Here is a 17,713-nt window from a genome sequence, read left to right on the forward strand (position 1 = left end):
ACATACCCATACACATACACACACCCATACACTCACACTCTCAGATACTCACATACACATGCACACTCACACACCCCCATACACACACACTCTCACGCATTCATACGTACTCATATACAACATACACACTCACACACCCCCATACACACACTCAAATACATACCCATACACATACAGTCACATACATGTACATACATGTACAACACATACACACACACTCTCACACATACTCACACACACATACACATTCACACACACTCACCCACATTCATATATACTCACACACACATACACACTTACACATACCCATGCACATACACACACCCATACACTCACACTCTCAGATACTCACATACACGTACACACTCACTGGAGCTATGGTAGAACCAATCTAATCCCTCTTCCACATGCCAACCTTTCAGTTTTTGGAGAGAGCCACCATGTCTTTTTTAAAGCTTCTCTTCCCTGGGCTAAACATTCTTCACTTGATCCTCTTACCTTGTGTGGCTTTGAATTTGCCCGCCATCTTAGTCCCCCTCCAAATGGAGCACAGTAGACCAGATGGGATCTGGCCAAAGTGGAAGACCCTGAGACAGTCACCTTCCTCATTCTGGAGGTCAGTCTTCTATTAATGTAGTCCAAGATCAAATCATGTTTTGGCTGCTACCTCATCATTCTATTGACTTGCATCAAGCTTGTGGCCCACTCGCAGTCCCAGATCTTTTTCATGTGGACTGCTGTCCAGCCAATGTCTCTTCCTCCATCCTGTGCTTCTGCATTTGACTTCTTAAAAGTCAAATTAAAATGCATTTCATTAGCTATGACTCATCCTTCTAGCTTTGGGGCATCTTTGGAGATCCCAGGTCTGTCCTTTGGTGTTTGCTCTCCCTCCCAGCTCTGGATCATCCACGATTTTGACGAGCACACCAACAATCCCTGAGTCTGAGTCAGTGACGAAAGTGGCTTAGGCTGGGTTTCTTAGATCGGAAACAGCAGAGCAGAATTCTTTAGAGAATCATCCAGAAGAGCTTGCCTCTTTGGTGGTTCCCTTGTCCATGCTTCTTTTAAGATGCTGTAATGAGGAGGACGAGACAGAAGTTGTTCCTTCGCTCCGTTATTTGCCTAGAAGTACAGTTGATCTGTAGGAGATGAGTTAATTTTCCAGCCAATAGACCCCTCCAGGACTCCAGCTATGACCTCACCCCAGGCTGACTTTGGGCCCAGTTGTTCCACTGGTGATGAATCCACCTAACTGCATTACCACCCAGCCTCCATCTCTCCATCTGATCCACATGGATATTGTGAGAGACTTCATCCTTGCTGAAATCCAGGTATTCTGCATCTATAGAATTTTCCTGGTAACTCTGTCACAAAGAGGAAATAAGGTTCGCCTGGCATTTGTAATGGATAGGGTGCTGGACTTGGAATCTAGAAGATCTGGATTTAAATCCAGTCTCAGACACTTACTAGCTGTGTGACCCTGGGCAAGTCACTGAACCGCTGTCTACCTCAGTTTCCTTATCTGTAAAATTAAGGGGTTGGATTTAATGGCTTCCAAGATCCTTTCCAGTCCTAACCCTATCACCCCCACCCTCTCCCCAGGCTCTTTGTGACTACTGTTTCCCTTTCTCAATACTCACGATCCATCATTTTGCCAGTCAGTACCTTCTGGAATTTTGCCAGGAGTTAAAACTCAAGCTCATGGCCTTTTCTCCCTTTTCCCCACCACTCCTGCAGCACTCCACATTCTCCGCAACTCTCAGGGCTCCATGAGGTGGCTCAGAGTCCCCTCTGCCCACTCCTGCAGAGCTGCAGAGGCCCCGATGTTCCCTTACTGTCTATTGTTTCACTCCTCGATTGGCCGTCTTGGTTCCTCCTTCCTGGACCAAAGATCATTCCCCTTGGTAGAAGGAAAAACCTCAGAAACAAACGTGGACTTGCCGATTCTGCCATTTTTCTCGTTCCATTCTCATTGTCTCGTCTGCCCTGAGCAGCGCTTGTGTCTTTCCTCTTGTCCCCTCCCTTGCTCCAGCAAAGCTAAAAAGGGTCTGGAGTTTTCTTTGCCTCCTCTCCCCAGCCTCACTTCCTCCAGAGCTACGTGTCGCTGACACAATTCCTCCATCTCTGGTCTCCTTTTCAGGCGTCCTCAGCTCTCTCCCCCTGCTCTGTACACGTCTTTAAAGTGAGGACTCATCAGCGTTGGCATTGGCCCATTCACGGTGGTTACATCCTCTCTCCCAGCTCCCACTTTTCTTTCTCATCAGAGGATTTTTTTAAGTTTTCAGCATTTCGTTCTTCAGAACCGCCCATCTCCAGTTTCTGTTGTGAATTCTGAGCCCACGAAATCCTACCTACCTTCCTTTGAACTCTTTGAAATTTGCTTTCCCCGAGTCTACCATACTCGCCAGACTTGTTCTGGCATCCCCTGCCACATTTGTCCCAGCATCTAAGGTACTGAGATTACTTTTCCCTGGAAGTGGGTCTGGGGCCACCACTTGTATTGGGCCCAGACTGGGGTCCTAGGGAGGACTTTTCAGATGCCAGAGACTGGCATCTGACTCAGGCTCTCACCATGGGTTGGCATTGACATGTACCTGGCTGATTGCTGGGGCTGATACATTCTGCCCCTCCCCACCAGCAGGCAGTTAGCCCAGGGTTGGCCTGAGCATGGGTCTGGGGGCTTTATAGTCATTAGGAGGACTCGGTGACAATATCTTCTTGTTGCTTGGTGCCAGGGATGGTGCCACCTATGGATAAGAATTACAGACATGGACTGAAGCCAGAAGAGCAGTGGAGAAGGGAAGGGGAATGGATTTATTCAAGAACAATTTTTCAGGTTCTACCTGTTCTCTAAGAGGTAATGACGGCTAGCATATAATGCTTGAAGGTTTGTGAAATTCTTCATGTAAAATCTCATTTGATACCCAACAACCTTGGGAGGTAGATGCCATTATCTCCATTTTACTACTGGGGAAACTGAGGCAAACAGTGGTAAAGTGACTTGCCCAGGGTCACACAGCTAGGAAGTGCTTGAGGCTGGATCTGAACTCAGGTCTTCCTGACTCCAAAGCCAGCACTATCTACTGAGCCGTATCTCCAGCTTATTGAAGTCATTTCTAGAATCTGGCACCCAGAATTCCAACCCACAATGCATCGATCTGATCTGATGCAAGAGGACGTTGAGGCCATAACTTCTGGAGTGCCTCTTGAGGCATCTGAGAGTGAATTTGCTTTCTCGATTAATTGACATTGAACTTGAGCTAAAACCCCCTTTTTCAACTTTTTCAGACCAGTTTCTCTCTGCTCACATCTTCTCCATCTTGTTCTTAAGAAGTTGATCTTTGGAAAACAAAGGCAGACTTTACATTTGTCCATATCAAATTTTATCCTTAAAATGAAAAAGTTTTTTAGTCCAATCCCATCATTTTGCAAATTAGGAAACTGAGGCTTGGAAAAGTAAGTGATTTTGCCCAAAGCCACCCAGGGAATGAATGTCAGGTGTGAGCTTTGAGCCCAGGTCTTCAGAGCCCAGTCTGGTGCTCTTTCTACTGGACCCTACTGTCTTTGGCCGGGTTGGGGTGGGGACTCATACATCGATGTTTAGAATACAAGTTTTGCTGTTGTTCGGCCTGACTCTTTATGACCACATGGACTATTTTTTCCCTCGAGTTTTCTTGGCAAAGATACTGGAATAGTTTGCCATTTCCTTCTCCAGTGGATCATCTCTTTTTGTCAGAGTTCTCCACTATGACCTGTCCATCTTGGGTAAACCTGCATGGCTTAGCTCACAGTTTCACTGAGCTACGTAAGCCCCTCTGCCGCAACAAGGAAACACTCCAGGAGGGGCCTTTTTTTTTAGGCAAACGGGTTGAGTGACTTGCCCAGGGTCACACAGCTAGTAAATGTCTGTGGCTGGATTTGAACTCAGGTCCTCCTGTCTCTGGGACTAGCACTCTATCCACTTTGCCACCTAGCTGCCTCAGAATGCAAGGCATTGTGTGGTAAATGCTACATGAGAGAGACAGCATGAATGCTGAGGAGAGAAGATTGCTCTCAGCTGTGAGGGTTAGGACAGCTTCATAGGAACTGGCTCTTGTCTCTGAGGTCCAGAGAGAGTTCTTGCCCAGCATTATAAAGGCAGTGAAGGGCCAATGCAAAATTTGAACCTAGGTCCTCAGATTCTAAATGCATTTCCTCCCCTCTTTTATGCCCCTTCCCCTCCCCAGCCCATCCTTAGTAGGTTCTCACCAAAGCCTCCTGTGGCCAATAACTTTAGGGCCTCCTGGCCTTCTCAGACTTCTTGGACTCTTCCTTTTCCAACCCACACTTTTCAGATCAAGTGCTTGCTGTGTGTGGGCGCGTGGTAAGAGGATGCTAATCTAAGGCATGTCCCCTTGCCCTTGAGGGACTTTTAATCTAGCTAGGGGAAAGACTGGGAAACCTCCACATAAAGATGCCTAAAGCTACCGTGCTATGCACTGAGTGTCCCTCCCCAAGGGATAATGTCTTCTCTGACAACACTTCTGCGCAGGAGAAGTTGAGGTGATCTGGGCAGACTTCTTGGAGGAGGTTGGCAGTTGGCATTGTCTTTCCGTGGCAGGAAATGATAAGATGTAGAGTTTAGTGATCAAGTCAGGCTCTGTCCAGGTCCAGGGTGTGTTTGTGTGTGTATGGTGGTGGTGAGGTCTAATGAGATCAGGGGCTTAAAGTGATATGCAAACATAGACAACATCTACAACTCGTAAGTAGCAGATAATTCTACAATTGGAACTTGCATCACATAAACACCGAATTTCTGAGTTGGGAGGGACCCCAGAGGCCCCACCCCTGTATGACCAAGGATCTCATCTACCACCTACTTGAAGTGTGATCATTCAGCCCTTATGTGCAGACCTTGAGTAAGCAGAAAGCCCCTAGCTCCTCAGGCGTCCCATTCTACTTGAGATAACCAGCTCTGACGGTAAGGAAGAGTTTCCTGCCATCGAGCCTGAATTGACCCCCCTGCAACCTTCACCTAGTTTTCAGAGTTGGATCCAAATCTGACCTCTCTCCCATGTGGTAGCCAAGATTGCCATATCTTCCCTCCTCACCCCCAGTCTTCTCCTCTCCAAGCTAACCACCAAGTCCTCTGACCCAATCCAATGCCCTTTCCAAAAACAGCACGATGTCTCTTGAAGGATTGGGGAAGGCATTTCTTCTGTATGAGCCTGTTTCCAGATCTGTAGGATGAAGGGGTCAAGCTTCTTGGTCTCCATTGCCCCTTCTAGCTCTAAGGTTCTGTCTGAGGACGGATAAATATGGTTTGTATGGAAGTAAATTATTTCTCAGGAGTGGGAGGAAGCTAGCATTTCCTAGGAACAAAGACCCAAAGCCAGGAGGCAGCTTCACTCACAGGGGGCCCTGCATTGGAGTGGAGATGGTCGGAGGGGTGGTTGTAATATCAGAGGTCCCCAAATGTCAGGCTAATGTAGAACCACTAGAAAAAGACTGTTAAAGTACAGTTTGGAGCTCATTCCTGGGAGCTCCCAGGCACTCTCCTGCATTCATCATCCATGCCCATGATCTGGGCTGAGAGCTCTCCTGGTCATCCCAGGGCTTGGCTGGGAGAAAGTTTGCTGTAATTGACTAAACTGTTTTGAGAACAGAATGAGATTGTCTTTGGAGGGTGGCAGGATGTGGAGGATGAATCCAGGTGGGCTTCCTGGAGGGGGCCCAAGCTCCCTAAATCTAGATGGAGAGTAAGTCCCAAGAGTCAGTAGAGTTGAACTGGAGAGGAAATAGCCAAAGACCAGAGGAAATGATGACTGTGAAAATTCCAACACCTCCTTCCCTAGCCAAGCAAGGATACCTCGGCTCCTAAGGGTCTCAGGTTAGTGGTCTCTGGGGCCAAAGGTCTGGAAACTGGCCAGAGTAAAGGGAGAACTGGCTACTTTGGGTTTAACCTGAAAGATGATGAGAAATGGAGTCCTTAAATCTAGAGGAGATCATTGGAAATATAGCCCTCTATCCACCTAGAGCATCATAAGAAATATAGTCTTCAACCTAGAGGCTAGGAGTTGTCCTGCCTAGGGGATGAGGAGAAGTCTAGATCTCATCCTAAGAGACGATAGGAGATATAGCCTCCCTTCATTCTAGGTGATGAAAGGAGAGATAGTCCTCACCCAGGGATTATGGGAGTTGTGGTTCTCATCCTTGGGGATGATGGGAGATCTAGCACTCTTTCTAGGGGATGTGGGGAGTCGCAATTCCTCTGAGGGTTCAAGCAAATAGTTGGCTCCCTCCTCCACTCCTCTACCCATTCATGGGTTTTCAGTTACCAGCCCTAGGAAGTGGGGGGAGAGCCCTCCCTCCCGTGACCTCCCCTGGGTCCCCACCTCCCAGCAGGAGCCTCCCCTAGACGGCTGTGTGTGTATATATTTCCTTTCCTTTTTTTGCTTTCTTCTTCTTTCTGTTGGTTTGTTATTGTTTTTCCTAAAAGGGCCTGAGGCAGCCAAGCCCTGGGGCAGCCCTAGAGCTGCTGGGGCTCTGGGGAGGGGTTGGGGAGGGGGGGAGGCTAGAGGGGTAGAGGGAGTGGGTGGAGAGGAGGTTGGGTAGTCAGGGGCAGCTCAGGCATAGTCTCTCACCTCACCTCGCCTGCTCCTGACCTTGACCCTCCAGGTTCACCTCACCCTCAGACACGCCTTCACCTTCACACATGACCCTGGCCCACTCCCTCTTCTCAAGTAATACCCTCCCCTGACTGCCCTTGCGGCTTCATCCTTACAGGCCTCCATTCTCTCCCCCATTCTCCTAGCACACATGCCTAGACACCCTAGCTCACCTAGCTCGCCCCTCCCTCCCTCCTACCTCTTCCCCCCGCCCCCCATCCCTTATCCTTTCTTGCCTGGGGCCCCTGGCCGCTCTCAGACCTCTGATGTCTCTGTACCCCAGACACCCCAGCTGTCCCAGCTCACTCAGCTGTCCTTTCTGTCTCATCCCCCCCATCCCTAACCCCTTGTGCCCAAGGCACTTGGCCGCTCCCAGAACTCTGATGTCTCTGTGTCCACACCTCCCCTGTACCCCACCTCCCCTCCCATTAGACCCCCAGTTTCATCCCAATCCAGTGCCTCTCAGTCAGTGACCCCAATGCCTTAGGTCTGACCTCAGGCCCAGCTCTGCTAAGAGTGAGGAGAGAGGGAGAGAGTCAGGGAGAGGAGAGAAGTGGTGAACAAGGGAGGTGCCAGGGCCAGAGGACAGACAGACAGACAGACAGACAGACAGACAGACAGACAGACAGAGTTGTACGGAAAAGGAAAAGCAAAGCAAAGAAAAAAAAAAAGTTGTCTTTATTTTCATCCGGGAGAACCCTCTTACACAGCTCTGTTTTGTAATTTTTTTCTTCATGCTAAAATCACTGGGCCTATTTGTTGATGTAAGTTACCTGAATTCCGTGGTATGCTCTCTTCTTTTTTAAAAACCAAACCGATCACAAACACCCTCCCCCCAAAAGAGAAACTAGCCAGTGCCCCCACCCCGGCCAGTAGGCTTGTGTCAATGCTGCTGTTGACCTATTTAAAGCTGTTTTAAAAACAAACAAACAAACAAAAAAGACAAAAAAAAATATAACCAAACCAGTAGACGTTCTTTGTTTTCGTTTTTTTTTCGTTCCTTTTCCATTTGCTTTTCTTGTTTTTTCCTTTTGGTTTCTTAAAAACGAACCAAAAATTAAAAGAGAAAAAAAGAGACCGAGAACCCTTCCGAGCGCAGAGTCCCTCCCGCGGGCAGGCCCGCTGCCTCGTAATGCCCCCTGGGCTGGCGCGGGCCCGAGCCCTAGGTAGCCTTTTCGGACAAGCTAATTGGAACCGATTGGCGATTTTTGTCAAAGGCCTGCTGTTTCTCTCTCTGTGCCCAGGCCGAGCCCCGCCGGCTGCCCCTGATGCCTCTCTTCTCTCTTCTCTCTCTTCTTCTAGGAGGCGAGTTAATTTTGCCTATTATTACGGAGGACTCCCTAGACCCCCCTCCTGTGGCCACCCGCTCCCCCTTCGTGCCCCCGCCCCCGACTTTCTACCCCTTCCTCACGGGCATGGGTGCCACCCAAGACACCCTGCCCCCGCCCGGGGCCCGGCGGCCCCCAGCAGGGCCGCCCCCGTGCCAGGGCGGGGAGCAGGATGACAGCGACTGCGAGGAGCCCATGGAGGCGTCAGGCTTCGCCTCGGGGGAGGTCTTTGACTCCAGTTTGCCCCCCACGGACGACGAAGACTTTTACACCACCTTCCCCTTGGTCACGGACCGTACCACCCTCTTGTCCCCCCGCAAGCCTCCTCCCCCCCGGCCCAACCTCAGGACAGACGGGGCCACGGGGGCGCCGGGGGTCCTTCTCGCCCCCTCTGCCCTGCCCCCCAACCTGCCGGCGGGCAAAATGAACCACCGCGACCCGCTGCAGCCGCTGCTGGAGAACCCGCCGGTGGCGGCGGCTGGGGGCCCCGGGGCGCCCACGTCCTTCGAGCCACGGCGGCCACCCCCCGCCCTGGCCCCCGGCGTGACGGCAGCCCCCGGCTTCCCCCGTGTACCCACAGCCAACCCCACGGGCCCCGGAGAGCGGGGCCCGCCCGGCGCCGTCGAGGTGATCCGCGAGTCTAGTAGCACCACGGGCATGGTGGTGGGCATCGTGGCGGCGGCGGCGCTCTGCATCCTCATCCTCCTCTACGCCATGTACAAGTACCGCAACCGCGACGAGGGCTCCTACCAGGTGGACCAGAGCCGCAACTACATCAGCAACTCGGCCCAGAGCAACGGCGCCGTGGTGAAGGAGAAGGCTCCCGCCGCGCCCAAGGCGCCCAGCAAGGCCAAGAAGAACAAAGACAAGGAATACTACGTGTGACCGCCCCGGGCCCGCGGTGCCCGCCGGCCCCCTGCCAGCCGAGCGAGCAGCAGCAGCAGCCCCCGCCCGACCCCGACCCCCCGGGGGCACGGGCCAAGGGCCGCCTCGGACTTCTCTCGCCAGGAGGAAACGCAAAAAGAAAAAAGAAAAAAGAAAAAAGAAAAAGGAAAAAGGAAAAAAAAAAGGGTGCCCCCTCCTCGGTTTTCCTCCCTGCCCACCATGATGGTCTCCAGAGCTGCCTCCCCTGGCCAAGGGAGACCGTAGAGTGAGGCCTTGGAGCTCCCACTCCCATCCCTGGATTGATTTATTTTTTTAAAGGGGGGGGTGATTTTATTTAGGGGGGGCGTGGGGGCGGGAAGGCAGGCAGGGATTTTGTAAAGTGTTTGCTTCTCGTCCGGTTTATTTCCTCAATTCCCCTTCTTTCCTTCCCTCCCCAACGCCTTTCCTTTCCTTCTTTCCTCCCTTAAAGCCTCTCTTCCTTCCTATTTTCCTTCCTTCCTTTTCTCTCTTTCTGCCTTCCTTGCATCCCTTCCTCTCTTTCTTCCTTCTTTCCCCCATCCCTTTCACTGGCTGTGCCTGTTCTTCCCTTTCTGTCTCTTTCTCCTTTTTGCTCCCCGGTTTTCCTGCCCTCTCCCTTTTCTAGTGTTTTCCCTTCCTTTCCTGCCCTCCCCTCCCCCTCCAATGTTTTGGTTCCTGGGAGCAGCAGCAGCTGGCAGTAAAGGGTTGGGCTTCGATGGGGTTTGGGTCACGGTGGGGGGAAGGTGGGCACAGAGTGTGTCGGGGGTGGGTTCAGGGTATAGGGAGTCCTTGGGGCCAGGGCTTTGGGCAGAGAGGGAAACCTCTGCCCCAGAGGCCATGCTCCCTAAACAGACAGTGGTGTCCTGCCCTGCCCTGCCCTGCCCTGCCCTATCCTGCCCTGCCTTGCCCAGGGGAGGATTTGGAAGTCTCTTGACAAGTTGATTTTTCGGGCGACGTGCATTTGGGATCTGGCAAAGAAGAGCATCTGTGCGTGTGTGTCGGGTTGGGGGGCGGGGGGCGGGGGGTGGGGGAAAGGAAAATGCAGATATATATTAAAGACAATTATCTAGATATCAATAACCTGTGGCATCCCGGGCGAGAGGGAGCCGGGAGGAACGGCCCCACGGACTTGCTGGGGGGACAGTTCTCTGCCGAAGGGGCTCCCGTCCCCCATTGTTATTTTTTTCTTTCTCTCTCTTTGTTAACAAATGTGTCTGAGTCTTGGAAAACACCCAAATTCCGGAAATGTGTGGGAGAAACAAAAGAAACTTTCCAAACTCCATTGGCCCTGTGCGGTTTGTTCCGGGAGGGGTGCGGTCGAGCCCCTCCTCCCCTCCCTCCCAGCTTCCTCTGCCTCAATTCCTACACCGAGGCAGGAAACACCAACAGTCAACCAGCTTGGAGGAGGAGAGGAAGCCTTCTTGGCTCCCCAGGCTGCGATCTAACTAGCTGCCGCCCCCCCCCCCCCATTGAAAGCCAAGTGCCCCCTAATTTGGACACAACCCCATCTGTGCCACCCCCACCCCCAACCCCTAAGCTCAAGTGAAGCACGAGGACCCCACCCAGGGAGGCCAGGGTTCTAATCCTGGCTCTCCAGTGACAGAATGACTGGCAGGGCATGCCTTACTCTTTTGACCTGTTCCAAGGGAGATGGTTCTGTGGTCAGTCTCCAGGGAAGAGCCGGGGTGCCTGCCTGACCCAGTGTGCACTTGAGATTCAAGACAGGCACAAGGAGGACCAGAATGTCTCAGGCATAACCTGTGGTCCTTCTGTTTCAATGACTCAAGCCACAAATGAGCACTGAATCAAGGGCCCGCTGCAGAGGAGGCAGGGCCTGCCTTCCGATGGGTTCAGATACTGTTCCCTTTACTCATTCTGCCGTATTTCCTACTATGGTTCTCTCTCATTTCTTTGGCATTTATAATTACATGGTGCTTTCCATCTCATTGGGTCCTCACAATGACTTTGTGAGATAGACAGGTCAGGGATCATTATTTGCATGTTATGGATATGAAGAGAAAGGCTCTATGGTTTGTTGCAGAGAGCCCAGTCCTTGGTTCAGATAGACTTGGGTTCCAGTGCCGTCTCTAACCAGGGCTGTGTGACCCTGGGTAAATGACTTGACCTCACAGCGGCCCAGGCAACTCTCATATATATAGTACAATGTCTGGTGCATGAAACAAATGCTTATGGTTGGCCAATAAGACAAAGGACAGATACCGCCCAGGTGGAGGGAGCTCCCAACACCATTGAAAATTACAGGTGCAGACCCCAAATGGATAAGGAGACTGAGGCTCAGAGAAGAGGTGACTTGGGCAAAGACACACGCTTTGTAAAGGGGGACTGGAAGCCAGGTCACAGGTAGGACCCTTCTGTCGTCCCTCATTATCTCTGATGAAGATCTCTTGTGGCATTGCTACCAGTGGCTTCTGCCTTGACTTTCTCAAGATAAAGACCAGGTTCCTAGAGAAGAGAGGAGCTCCAGGGACCTGACAGTTAAACCAAAGGAGATGACCCAGGCCAACAGCCAAGCTGGGTGGGATAAGTGCTGGAGATGGCCAACAATGTGTGCTTTTCAATGTTTCTCTACTGGTCTGTCCTGTGGCTAAATCTACAGGGGAGGGAGAATGGAGACATGAGTCCTACCCCCAAAGAGCTGACAACATGTGTGAGGCCTGATGGGGGGCTGGAGAACCCTGAGACTGGGAGTTGGGCTGACAGGTGCTGATGGACTCTGACATCATACGGTTCTACATACACCAACCTTTTCTTCGCTCCAGCTTTCTTTACTGTCCTTCCCACCTTCCATCATGGAAACTCAGAGCTAGAAGGGACCACAAGGGCCCCCAGTCCAAGTCATACCCCCAAATAATCCTTTTACAACACACCCACCAAATGGTCATCCTGCCAGTGCTTGAAGAGGCTTCTATGACCACAAAAAGAGGGGGGAGGGAGGGAGAGAGACAGGGACACAGAAAGGCAGAGACAGAAAGAGAGAGAGAGGAGAGACAGACAGAAAGAGAGAGAAAGGAGGGGAGAGGGAAAGAGAGGGAGAGAGAGCGCCCCTGCAGAGACCAGCAGGAAGAACCCTACCCTGTGTTAGCCTAAGGGTGGTGAGGCCACATGGGCCTTCTGGATGATGGCCCAGCTCCCTTCTCTGGGCCTTAGATGGCAGCTCTGATGGCCCGGGGACACAGGGCGGGGCTGACAGTGAGTGTCTTCCTGAATGGAGGTCACCCACCAATAGGGAAATGAGGGGGGAGGCACAAACAAAGGTGAAGAGCCCCTTTCTGAATTCCCTCTCTCACCTTCTCGGGGCTTCCTGGTGGCCGGCTCACCCAGGCCACCGACTGGGGCAGAGGGGCAGGGCGGGATTCCACTGTCTACTTCCCAGATCTCCCTTAGCTCTCCTTGGAGAGCGATGACTTTGTGCCCTGCCCCCAGCTGGGGAGATGGAGGCTCATTTGTCCTCTTCGGAATACCTCTGGCCTGTCAGTGGGGCTGGGTTCAGTGGCGTTCACGGGATAGAGAATCCTTTTGATCACCAGACAATAAGACTTCAGAGCTGGAAGGGCCTTAAAGATGGTGTGGTTCAACCCTCCTCCCCCCCACTGAAGACCCAAGGAGGTGACAGGAGTTGGCAGAATCACAGAATCTTCCAGAGGCACCTTGGAGCCCTCCCACCTGACCTGCACCTAATTAATAATCAATCTCCTCCACGACATCCATTCCTCCAGGCTGTTTAAAGCCTTCAATGACCAGGCAGCTCCTGAGATAGCCCATCCTGCTGTTAGACAGCTCTGGTTTTTGAGATTTTTCCAAACCTTGGGCCAAAATCTAGCCCTCTGTGACTTTTACGCCATTGCTCCCTGCTCTGTCTCTGGGTCTGAGCAGAACAAGGTCAGTCCCTCTTCTTCTTCTTCATCTGGGGTCCAAAGGTCTGGGGACATCTTTGTACTTGAATGGGGGAAAACGGCGTTTTAACTTCAATATAATTGGTCTCCTTTGTAACCTTATGCCTTTTATTGAATGCTGTTAAAACCGTGATTTTGAGAAGGGGCCCCCCCAGACTTCACCAGATTGCTACCACCATCAGTCAACAAGCCAGCCAACATTTATGAAGCAATTTCTGTGCCAGACGCTGTGCAAAGTGCTGGGGGTCCCACTATAAGTGAAGAAGAAAGATGGTCCCTGCCTTCAAGGAGCTTACACTCTAACGGGGGGAAACGGCACATAAAAAAGGGACCCTCGGAAGGTTAAGCACCTCTGGTCTAAAGTCCCACAGGGAGTGAGAGGCCGGAGCAGGAGGACAGACCTAGTGGCCCCAAACCTAGGGTCCCTCGTCCTACAAAAAGCCTCAGGGCTAGAAGGGATCTCTTAACCCACCCACACCTGATCGAGAATGCCTGCTCTATTCAACTGAGGCAGACAGAGGTGAAGTGACTTGCCCAGAGTCACACAGCTATAAGTATCTGAGGCTGGATTTGAACTCAGATAGTGCTGACTCCAGGCCCAGTGCCCTATCTACTATGGCACCACCTCCACCTGCCAAATTGTGTGGTCTCAGCCAAGTCATTTCCCCCTTTCTGGGCCTCAGTTTCCCCATCTGTGAGATAAAGGTGTTGGACTAGCTCTGAAAGTCTATGAAATATGAAACTTCTGAATACTATTGGGAGAGGGCTGGGCAGCAGCAGCCACCACTTTATAGAGGGACCAGGCAAGGTTGGGGATCAACTCTGAGATCCCAGGCGAGTTGGGGATCCACAGGCTTTGGCAGGCTTGGGGGACCAGGGTTGAGTGAGCCAGGGTTTCTTCAATTCAACAAGCATCCATTGAGCACCTACGGTATGCAGGGGCCAGCGGGGCCAGAGGAACATGTACACGGATGCATAAATGTGAAACACATGCGGGGGAAACACAGTGACAAGAGATGGGGAGAGGAGCAGGAGATCCAGGTGGGAAGTAGCATGGGGAGCCGGGTGGGAAGAGGGGAGGATATGATTCCCGCAAGAAGCGGCGCCTGAACTGACCCTGAAGGGGAGCTTGGTATTCTGAAAGGCAGAGGTGAGGAAGGGTTTGGACAGCCAGAAGGACAAGGGCAGCTAGGTGGTGTAGTGGAGAAACCACTGGGCCTGGAGTCAGGAAGACCTGAGTTCAAATCCAGCTTCAGACACTTACTAGCTGTGTGACCCTGGGCCAGTCACTTCACCCTGCTTGCCTCAGTTTCCTCACCTGTAAAATAAGCTGGAGAAGGAAATGGCAAACTCTTGCCACGAAAACCCTAAATGGGGTCATGAAGAGCCAGGCACGACCGAAATGACTGAAAGAAAAGAAGAAGCGCGTTCCAGGTGTGGAGATGGCCTCGGCAAAGACGCAGAGGAGGGAAGGGGGATTTCATGTGGTACGTCAGCGTGGTTGCCCCCTAAAGCATGTGAAGGAAGAGCAGCCCCAGGTCATGTGATCATAGATTTAAAGCTGGACCTTGGAAGCCCATCAAGTCAAACGCTTCCTTTTACAGATGAGAAGACTGAGGCAAGCAGGGTGAGATGACTTGCCCAGGGTCCCACAGCTAGTAAGTGCCTGGGGCTGGATTTGAACTCAGGTCTTCCTGCTTCTCTTCACTGGATCGCTTAGTTGCCTTTCCAGAGCCAGATTGTAAAAGACATTCAATGCCAAACAGAAGAGTGGCTGTTTTGTACCAGACGCGATAGAGAACTGCTGATGCTTTTGAGCCGGAGAATGAAGATAGATTGGAAGAAGATGGCAGACTAAGGAGGGAGCTCCACAGTGGCAGCCAGATTCATCAAAGAATAATAATAGTTCACCTTTGTATTTGTGTAACCTCCTTAAGGTTTGCAAAGCACTTAACAAATCAGATTATCTCATTTTATCACCCGGGACAACTCTTGGAGGTTCTATTATCCCCAATTTATAGACTAGAAATCAAGGCAGGCAGAGATAAAGTAACTTGTCCAGGCTCACACAGTTAAGATATGTCTGTGGCTGGATTTGAACTTAGGTCTTTCTGACACCAGGTCCAGCGTGCTAACCACTGTACCACCTGAGGAGACTGAGGAGTAACTAGAGGTAGAAAGAGAGCCAGGGGGGCAGCTAGGTGGCACAGTGGATAAAGCACCGGCCCTGAAGTCAGGAGGGCCTGAGTTCAAATCCAGCCTCAGACCAAGCACTTGACACTTACTAGCTGTGTGACCTTGGACAAGTCACTTAACCTCAATTGCCTAAAAATTAAAAAAAAAAAAGAAAGAAAGAAAGAGAACCAGGCCAGAGCAGCAAAGCCACAGACAGAGAGGGGCAGAGGGAGCCGGGGCCGGAGCCAGGCTTTGGGATTTGGCTCACTAGTGACCTTGGAGAGAGGCGATGCCCCTCTTTTCCTGGTTGCTGCGAGCAGGGGAGCTTGTGAGCCCCTTCACTGCGGCTTCCAGACCAATGCCCTGTGCCATCTGATTCTCTGTGACCCCCTCAGGTGGCCAGCATCTCCCTAGCCTAAATCTCTCTCCCCAACTGATTCATCACTACTCTGGAAATCTGCCATTAGACATTAATTCCTTGGAGTTTGGCTTCTATTCGAATGTGAACACCCCTGGCAGGGGAGTAACCTTAAGGGCTTGTGAGCTCTTAATAGATGCATTAGATAATTAGGACCACCCCCCCTTCCTTCTCCTCTCCCCAGTTCCAGCTCTGCTACTAACTGGCCCTGTGGCCTTGGGCAAATTCCTAGGATGCTAGGGTTTGAAGCTGAGAGAGACCTTAGATTCCTCTGATCCAGTCCCTTAATTGCAGAAAAGCTTGCCTCCTTTGTAAGCTGGGAAGGGGGGAGGGGGATCCCTGACAGCTCTAAGACGCTGCCTCCCCACCACAGAGCAGAGCCATGGGCATCGTGCTCTGGGAGGGAGGGGGGAGCGCCCAGCGACAAGCTGAGCTGACCTACCAGCTAATCTGCATAAGCCCGAAGCAGGAAGCAGCTACTCGGCCTCCTACAGTACGCTCCATATGGTGACACAAGGCCTAGGCCTGGTGGAGCAGCAGGGAGTGGGCAGGGAGCCCGGCCCTCCCTCTCAGAGGTCGATTTCACCGTCAGAGAGGTGATTTCCCCAGAGGCCTCCATGCCCGCGTGCACCTCCCAGGGGGAGGTCATGAGGGGGTGATCAGATGGGATCTGGACAGACAGAGACTGACCACCCTGAACCTTCAGGTGTCAGAGGTGGAGGAGAGCTGGGGAAAACCAGAGAATCCAAAGTCTAGAGCAGGATGAGACCTTAAAGGTCTTGGGGTCCAACCTCCTCTTTTTACATATGAAGAAGAAGAAACTGAGTCCAAGAGCGGGGAAGAGACTAGCCCAAGGTCACAAGTAAGTAAAACAGAGATTCAGACTCAGATCTGATACTGCCAGACCTGGTTAGCCAAGAGGGAAGGATGGCCCAGGAAAGAATACCAGAGAGACAAGGAATTCTGGGATCCGGGATTTCTGAAGATGCTCCTCACTCCAGAGTCCCCCTTCCACATTCAGCCCAGCCACAGAGGGAGGGAGGATGCCAGAGCCTAGCTCCTGCGTGCCTTTCTCTGCCTCAGCCATCTCTCCACTTTTGCCTGCCTCCCAAAAAGGGAAAGGCAGCTATGGTCCAACAAGCGTTTATGAAGCTCCTGCTTTTAGCTGATCCAGAGACAAGAAGAGCATGAGCTCCGCCCTCAGAGAACCTCTGTTCTTGGTTGGTGTGTGAGCAGAGCACAACATGGACACGGGTCAATGAATGCAGAGAGATTTAAGGAGGGAGAGAACTCTGGCCGCTAAGGGAACCAGAGAGGCTGAGCCTTGAAAGACAAAGATTCTGAGACGTAAAGATGAGAAAGGGGCTCCCTCCCTCCCCAGCCCGGGCACAGCCCCTTCCTACAATCCGGTGCGGCCAAGCCAGGCTTGATTGCTTCCCTGAACTTTGCCATCTGCGCCATCTCTCTGGACTCAATGCTGTCCTCACAGTTCCCTCCTTGTACCCATTTCCATCTTCTAAATTCTTCTCTCTCTTCAAGACCACTTTGTCCAGGAAGTCTCTGCCTCTCAAGTCTCCCAGCAGCCTTGGCCTGGGCCTCACATCTACTCCTATCTCCCACATCTTGGAAGACGTCTGCCTGTGTACATGTCACACCTCTCTACCTCTCCCTCGAGCTCCATGTGCATGTACATGTGTGTACACACATATCTGTACCTATAAACATATATATATATACATACACATATATACATATATATGTTTCCAGCTGCAAATCTTTTGGTCTTCTTTGGAGACAGGAACCACTTTTAAACTTGGTATCGGTCCAGCATGGGGCCTCTCACACAGTGAGCATCTATCAGTCATTCAGTCAATCAGCAAGCATTTATTAAACACCTACTATGTGCTGGGCACTTGCCAGGTGCTAAGCAAAACATTTCTTGCCTTGAGAAGCTTACATTCTACCATGTTAGTTGAATTGGATGCAGACTGAGTTTGTTGAGAGCCCATACAAGACAGAACCAGGAGACCAGCTAGCAGGGAAGCCAGAGGCCTTTCCCTCCCCTCCCCGTGAGGCTTCCTCTTTTAGGGGGAGAGGAAGAAGGTGTAATACCAGGTCTTAGGAAAGCCCCCGGGGGGGAAAGGAGAAGGGAGAGGAATACTAAGCCGTCTTGGGACCCTGGCCAGGGCAGCCATGGCAGCCAGACCTAGGCCCAAGGTCTACTGGGGCAGGGCCTCCCCTGAAAGGTAACAAGAGAAGGGAGTAGGCCATACATGAAGACACAGAGTTGGGGAAGACCCAGGAATCATCTTGTCCAAATTCACCTTC

The 17,713-nt window shown here is 51.7% G+C and overlaps 1 protein-coding gene across 2 annotated transcripts in view; it reads left to right on the forward strand.

Moving 5' to 3' along the window:
- NRXN2 (neurexin 2) overlaps nucleotides 1-8,877 on the forward strand; it is a 159,524-nt gene extending 150,647 nt beyond the window's left edge. For both annotated transcript variants that reach the window (XM_027856256.1, XM_027856258.1), the window contains one exon: nucleotides 7,950-8,877. In XM_027856256.1, the coding sequence (XP_027712057.1) occupies nucleotides 7,950-8,860 (911 nt within the window). In that variant the 3' untranslated portion in view covers nucleotides 8,861-8,877. The remainder of the gene's footprint in view (nucleotides 1-7,949) is intronic.
- The last annotated feature ends 8,836 nt before the right edge of the window (nucleotides 8,878-17,713 follow it).

Source organism: Vombatus ursinus, unplaced genomic scaffold (genome assembly GCF_900497805.2).
Source record: "Vombatus ursinus unplaced genomic scaffold, bare-nosed wombat genome assembly UNPS02011369.1, whole genome shotgun sequence".
Lineage (NCBI taxonomy): Eukaryota > Metazoa > Chordata > Mammalia > Diprotodontia > Vombatidae > Vombatus > Vombatus ursinus.